At 35.6% G+C, this 6,593-nt stretch overlaps 2 protein-coding genes across 2 annotated transcripts; one reads left to right on the top strand and one right to left on the bottom strand.

Moving 5' to 3' along the window:
• Positions 1 to 11: 11 nt before the first annotated feature.
• Positions 12 to 1,168, top strand: LOC105315021 (protein cereblon-like). Its single transcript, XM_011409511.2, has 6 exons — positions 12 to 190; positions 241 to 303; positions 368 to 461; positions 511 to 623; positions 679 to 875; positions 936 to 1,168. The coding sequence occupies exons 1-6, from the start codon at positions 14 to 16 to the stop codon at positions 1,090 to 1,092; spliced, it is 801 nt and encodes a 266-aa protein (XP_011407813.2). The 5' UTR covers positions 12 to 13; the 3' UTR covers positions 1,093 to 1,168.
• Positions 1,169 to 1,184: 16 nt separating this feature from the next.
• On the bottom strand, positions 1,185 to 4,892 carry LOC105315022 (GRAM domain-containing protein 4-like). Its single transcript, XM_020004741.1, has 19 exons — positions 4,734 to 4,892; positions 4,537 to 4,685; positions 4,405 to 4,471; positions 4,259 to 4,353; positions 4,160 to 4,212; positions 4,014 to 4,096; positions 3,939 to 3,964; positions 3,753 to 3,844; positions 3,595 to 3,686; positions 3,499 to 3,550; positions 3,382 to 3,447; positions 3,288 to 3,331; positions 3,136 to 3,245; positions 2,405 to 2,559; positions 2,221 to 2,344; positions 2,062 to 2,149; positions 1,936 to 2,023; positions 1,571 to 1,639; positions 1,185 to 1,503 (listed from the first exon to the last, which is right to left on the bottom strand). Exons 1-19 carry the CDS (start codon positions 4,871 to 4,873, stop codon positions 1,270 to 1,272), a joined length of 1,827 nt encoding a protein of 608 aa, XP_019860300.1. The 5' UTR covers positions 4,874 to 4,892; the 3' UTR covers positions 1,185 to 1,269.
• Positions 4,893 to 6,593: the final 1,701 nt, after the last annotated feature.

The following is a 6,593-nucleotide window of genomic DNA, read 5'->3' as shown; positions in this document are numbered from 1 at the left end:
ATCCTATAGTATGATGGATTGTCGAGTTGAGATACTTCCTGATATTCTTCTCCTTCCTCGTCCTCCTCTCCTTCTCTCTCTCCCACCCTGTGTTGCCTCTAGTTACGACTGCTGTTTTGCTGTTGCTAGGCAACCTGAAGCCACACCCCTCTCATTAGAGAGAGCCGCAAGGTGTCGTAGAGAGTTAGCGGTGAGTGGGTGTGTCATTTGAGGATCTGAAGTGATGTTTTGCTTTTTTAGTTGTCAAGTAAATGTATGTCATCATGTCGAGTCCCTGAATGGACTTTAAGATTATTTGAATTTGTAAGAATTATTATTTTATTTATTTATTTTTATTTATTATTGTTACTTTTCAATATTATTTCAGGATCATTTAAGAGATGAGGTCATTGAAGCCCAGAGGGTAAACTCGTTAAGTCTCAATGACAAAGGGGTTGACCCTTTACCGAACGATATAACAAGTACCTTACAATTACATTATTAAAAACGGGCTATTCTTGATTTTTGTAGGCCTGTCCTATTGGTTGTCAAGACGGCTGCCGGTAGACGAGAAAACAAAATTAGAATTCCTTTCGATAAATTGTCCAACTAAACGATTAATGCTTGGACTGAGATTACTAAAAGTATTTAGAAAAAGTATCTAGTATGTCTTTCACATCTACCTTTATTCCTTTACAGGAGAATACAGAGTTATACTGCAGTGAATGCGGTATACTCATAACACAGAAGCAGTACATATTCAGTATGTCTGTTGATGGGCCTTTAGCATCATACGTTAATGAAGGAGGCTTTGTACACGAGACACTGACAGTCACCGAGTCTTATAATCTTAAGAAATCTGGTCGACCCACTACAGAGAACTCATGGTTTCCAGGGTAATTGAAATAGTACACCATTATAAAAAATATATATTATCTTTTTTCTCTTTCCTTTAGTTATCAATGGACTATATTGTATTGCAGTAGGTGCAGGGATCACAAGGGATGGAGTTTTGATGCTGTCAAGAAAGATCTCGTCCCGCTTAAATTTTACGGCCTGCGGAGACCGGGTCTTGTGTTCTCAGTCAAAAAACCCTCAGAAAACGAGTCTTGAAGAAGAATAAAAAGATGTAATCACTTTTCATTTGTAACATTGTCATTGTTGTTAATGTTTTTTATTAGAAGAAGAATATAATAATAATGCTAAAAATAAAACACTCAACTATATATTATAATGAGCATCTAATTGTTATATGACGACACACAATTTGTAATACTTTAGTGCAGCATATCACATGTGGGCACCAATAGTCATTGCATTATCATCTCCAGCACTCTCTTCTAGTGACGTATTTCCTCCACTTCTCTCCCTTGAAGGTGAAGGGTCTCTTGCAGAAAGAGTCGAAAAGGTTTGTCTCTCGCTCGAGTCAAGGTCGCTGCCCCAAGGGAGACCAATGATCATAGCTTGATCGCATATGGAGAGGTAGGCTTGATCACGGTGGAGTATAGCACCAAATAAATATGGCTGGAAGACAAAGAGGAAAACAAGCTTGCTAATAACGTTAAAAGTCCAAGAGACAGTAAGTGGTTACTTTTTCTCTGCCTTTGACTGTTACTTCAATTGACATGCCACTGCCTGGTAGAACTGCAAAAGGTTTAGCCTAAAATTGAACAGTCTAATTATCATAATCTATGGTCTCATAAATGATAATGCTCATTTAATGTTTTTAATAGTATGATACATGCAATAGGGGTATATCAACCCCATTCAAAAATTGGATAATATTTGGTATCAAGAGTAAATGGTATGAAAAGTAGCAAAGAATGCCATTTAATGCTTTCATTGCCAAGTCTCAGTTTTATACACAGTTATTTGTAAAAGCTCTCATGGATTGGACACAATGTGGTTAACACTCATCTACTTGTGTAAACTGTGAAGTGTACTCTCATAACTCACTTTGCATATCTTGCTAATATCACCCAAAGAAATGGTAAACCTATCAGCATTGTCATTAGGTCTCGGTGACCTCTCAAAACATAGAAAGCTGCAAAAGGTCACATGACTATCATGTGATGGCATTACCTGTGTGTAAGGAATATGCGTCCTTGCTTGGAACCAGTGAGTGGATGGTCCTTGTCTAACAGTGTGCACCTTTTACCTGACCTCCAACCTGTGATAAAATGAAAATAATTTTAAAGCTTATAGGAATAAGCTCAAATTTGTATTTTTTCTCTTTCTCACTTTCAAGTGGTGTCTCTTCAAATGATAATTGAAATCTTTCACAAAATGAGGTGTCCCTAATTGAGATAGTAGAAGAGGAGCTCGTTAGAGAAGACAATTCACTGCCACTTTCACAGTGTTCACGCTAAAAGAGACAGAGAAAGTTAATAAATGTGGGTTCATTTTTTCTTTCTCTCTCTCTCACTATTTCATCTTCAGTCATTGACTGGAGGGTTATGACATCTTTGTGAGTTGGTAATGACCTCCACATTCGTGCCAAGCCATCATATTTCTTTTTCACATTTGGATACTTTCTATAAATATTATCAACTATGAACAACTTGAAACCAATACCTAAACCTGAGAAGAGAAATGAAAGTAAAACAGTAATATCTGAAGTCTGCAATTAATTGTGTGCATTAACTTTATAGGAAATTCAGCATTTTTTTTCTTTTAGCTATTACTGAAATTATTCGGCTTTAATTTAGCATTGTAATAACCAGGGTTTCCCACAGGATTTTGGCATAGTGCTCATGCAGCTTCTTTTCAGTGGCTGTACTATTATTAGTAACACGGTAGTGTTGCTAAGTAAGATTGAAACTGGTTGCCATGGCTTTTGCAGTCTTGTAGTACAGGGTATTTCGACAAAAATGACAAGGAGAGAATTCTCCATTTTTAATAATTTTTTTCTAATACATATAGATGTTCTTATGTTGTGTAAAAAAATTTGAGCTGATTCTAATCAAATTTGGATTCTTTATGAGTTTCTAAAGTTGCTCCAAATGCTTTTGAATGCTTGTCAGCTCATGAAGCACATGCTGTTTAGCTCACTTAGCATGCTTTGTGGGAGACCCTGGTAAAGACCCCTTGCTAAATTTATTAAATTAAAACATGCAACTAAAAGTGAGTTCAACAACTATTAAGTGATTTCTGTACCTGCTATTGTCATTGAATAGTCATTAGGTATGAACAGTGTTGCTATGAAAGCTCCACACAGCATTGTGTACACCTTACGAGTTGACTGAGGCTGATACCACTCCAACAAACTAAAATATACATAATAAATAAATTAGATAATAATGACTCACTTTTGCCCTTTCTCAAGATTATCAGAAACAGTTTCTGATGTATTCTGTTTAAAGTAAAAGAAGAGGTTTTAAGAAAAAATTTTGATAGACTAACTTGAACTCTCTGTCCAATATGCTTCATTAGCTGAAACTTATCACGAAGTGTTTCAGAAGTATCATCCTAAAAAATAATGTATTTTATATTTCTTTCCCATCCTTCTCTCTCTCTCACCTCACTTCCTCTTGCTGGATGAGACCCAAACCCAAACTGTTCCGTGAGGCCACTGGAATGGAATTATGAAAACATGGGAATGAATCTCAAGCTTACGTTGTACGAAGATAGTTTAGAGATAAATAAATGATAGCAAGTAGTAGGAGGCATTGGATTAACCAGCCATTCCATACACAATACATGTACAACTTAAAAGAGAGAGAAAGAGGATCATGATAGGTGACATTAGTAATATAGTTCACTAGTTCTCTTACTAAAAATATGACCAGGGTTAGTGATGGGTTCTTCCAATCCTTTATGGCAATCAATGTGTCAAGAAGATCTAGATAAGGTTTACTGGATACTCCTACATAGAAATACTTATATCATTGAAAGTTTTAATCAGAATCAGCAGTCAAATTTATAATAATAATAACTAAAATAATGATAAATAATCTTACTTAATCTCTGCAGGTTTTCTCTTAATCTGAAACAGAAAGTGAATTGTTGACAGTTTTTGTTTATTGTTTACTAACAGTTTATATTGCAATGGAGCCTCTTTCGCTTCTTCTTCCTCAGTTTGTGAGTCATCAGTAAAATCATACAATATCCCAAATAACTATAAAATAAAATAAACAAACAAATAAATATAAATAAACATAAATAATGATATGCTACTAACATTGTCTTTGATTCTATCCCACCATCTTACATACCTTGACGGTCTGGAAGAAGCTAAAAATACAATAAATACATAAATGAATAAATAATATCAAATTACTAATGTCAGTGGGTATGGTTGGTTGAGATGAGACACTTTCAAAACCTTCTCTGGTAGTTGACATTGACAAGTCCCTCCCTCTGTAAGAACCATATCTATCAAAATAAAATATAAACACACACGCAAAGTTCTAGAATTTCCTAAACTTTTTAGTTTTGGCGGCAGTTGCTTCCTGACTCTTTGCCTCCCCACTCTCCATTGATTTAAGTTTCACTGATGGGAAAAGAGAGGGAGAAAGAAAAGTTTGAAAGAAAGATTTTGAGCGGATGGTCTTGTACTTTTAAGTTCTTGGTTATCAATGAGTGCTGCTGTCAGTTGATCATGAAGGTGTTCCATTTGTTGCTCATATACCACTTTATCTGCTTCATCCCATACTTTCTCTAATGTAGAAAGAGTATCCTCATTCTTTTCATCACAGGCAGATAATCTGAAGGGAAGACATTTTTAATATAAAATTTCAGGTGCATTTTTGTACTTTTCTGCTTCTTCAATGCCAATGGCTTCATACTTATCTTCTACATCGACCAATTCATCTTCATCTCCTTCTTCCCTAGTGTATCTTAGACTGTCTCTCTCTTTCTCTTTTCTACGAGCTATCAGTGCCCTTCTGATCATGATGAACTGAATAGTCACAGTCACAATGAATCATCTAGCCACACCTTTTTAATGAGCCACACCCATTTTTATGAGCCCCACCCTAATTTTTTGCTGTTTTTCTGCTGTCTGCCTTGTTCTTTCTCACAATGTCATTCTCTACATTAAAAAAAGAAGAGGAAAAGTCACAATCTATCACATTACCAGTTCTTCTGGATGGTCTAAGTGAGTTGGTAGAGTGGGAAACATTCGGTGGTTTACTGGGAGTTCCAATTAGAGACATTGATAGAATTAAAGCAGAGAATAGTACCAGTGTACATAGCATGGTACTCCACCTTCTTGATTACTTGGTGAACCACGTCAAAGACCTGTCTTGGAAGAAAGTGATTAAAGCATTGGAAAAGATACCAAAAGAGAAGGATTTGGCTGAAAAGTTGTCGAAAATACACTTACAACCTCAAGTTATCGGCTCATCTCAAAAAATCATTTCACTGAAAGATAAAGAAGAGTTTGCTCTCACATTTAATGGTATTACAATAAAGTTTGCTAGGTTAGTCTTCAATATAAAGAAGACATTAAAGAATGAAGCTGATTTCGATGATGTACTTTCTTTTGCTACCACTCTTCAAGTCATATCTAATCCTCCACCTGTCAACATTAGAGAGTTGTTTGATTGCCTGCAACCACACTATTGCTTCATAAGGTATAAAATATTGGAAGTGATAGTGTTTGAATTCATTAAAAAGACAATGGAAAAGGATATGGAAAAGTATCGTGAAGCACAAATGAATTGGCTGGAATCTACAACAATAAAAGAGTTCAAAGAAGCAGTTGAAAAAGCTGCTAGTACCGAAGCAGTCAATCCATCACCTAACCAATGTCTCATAGTGCTAAGGTTAGAAGGTGAGTGGTTGAAGGTAACTTTGAATAATCTTTTAAAGCTACTGGAGTACCTCTTTGGGAAGGAGAGTTCAATATTGACAAGATTAAGAATTAAAGAGGGATCTGTTTTAGTCTGTCTTTTTGCTTCTCAATCAGAAATACTTTCCCTACTAGCATTGTGTTGTAAAAAATACAATGAACTTGCCTTCCTTGGCATTCTAAGTATTCAGTTTGGAAATATCCTTCTGTCTGTTTCATCACTTTTATGCCAGTGCACATATTTTACGTTTGAAATAGTACTGGTAAAATCAATAAGGAACTTTCAAATTCACCAAAGCCTGTCATTAACTCAGTGTTTATTAGATATTGGAGCTGATCCTAATAAAGAATATGAAGTTAATGTGAAAGTAAATGCATTGATGATGGCTGCTTTAGAAAATAATACAGAAGTAATGTCTCTACTAGTAGAGTATGGTGCTGATGTGCATAAGTTCGTTGGAACCTACTACTCACCAATACATTGTGCTGCTAGATGTGGTCATGTGGAAGCAATTGAGTTTTTACTCAAAAAAGGTGTGTCTATTGACCATTGCAATGAGTCAATTCGGGGTACACCATTGATGGTAGCTAATATATTTCAGAAAACAAAAAGTTGCTCGTATCTAATCCAACACGGAGCAACACTTGATTTTCAAAATAATGATGGCCAGAGTGCATTAGCATTAGTCTGTGAGATGGGATTTTATTCAATGGCTAAGCTACTACTTGAAGGAGGAGCAAATCCTAACTTACAATCAAATTATGGAAGCACACCTTTGTCTATTTCTTGCTACGAAGGCCATCAAAAAATTGTTAAATT

This window comes from Amphimedon queenslandica, unplaced genomic scaffold (genome assembly GCF_000090795.2).
Source record: "Amphimedon queenslandica unplaced genomic scaffold, v1.1 AMPQUscaffold_11985, whole genome shotgun sequence".
Classification (NCBI taxonomy): domain Eukaryota; kingdom Metazoa; phylum Porifera; class Demospongiae; order Haplosclerida; family Niphatidae; genus Amphimedon; species Amphimedon queenslandica.
This window is presented reverse-complemented; position numbering and strand designations above follow the sequence as displayed.

Coding starts and splice junctions, on each gene's coding strand:
- LOC105315021 (XM_011409511.2), top strand. CDS start 14: ATGGATTGTCGAGTTGAGATACTTCCTGATATTCTTCTCCTTCCTCGT. Junction 191..240: donor GGTGTCGTAGAGAGTTAGCG/GTGAGTGGGTGT, acceptor TTGCTTTTTTAG/TTGTCAAGTAAATGTATGTC. Junction 624..678: donor TTGGACTGAGATTACTAAAA/GTATTTAGAAAA, acceptor ATTCCTTTACAG/GAGAATACAGAGTTATACTG.
- LOC105315022 (XM_020004741.1), bottom strand. CDS start 4,873: ATGATCAGAAGGGCACTGATAGCTCGTAGAAAAGAGAAAGAGAGAGAC. Junction 3,687..3,752: donor TAACCCTGGTCATATTTTTA/GTAAGAGAACTA, acceptor CTCTCTTTTAAG/TTGTACATGTATTGTGTATG. Junction 3,448..3,498: donor ATCCAGCAAGAGGAAGTGAG/GTGAGAGAGAGA, acceptor ATTATTTTTTAG/GATGATACTTCTGAAACACT.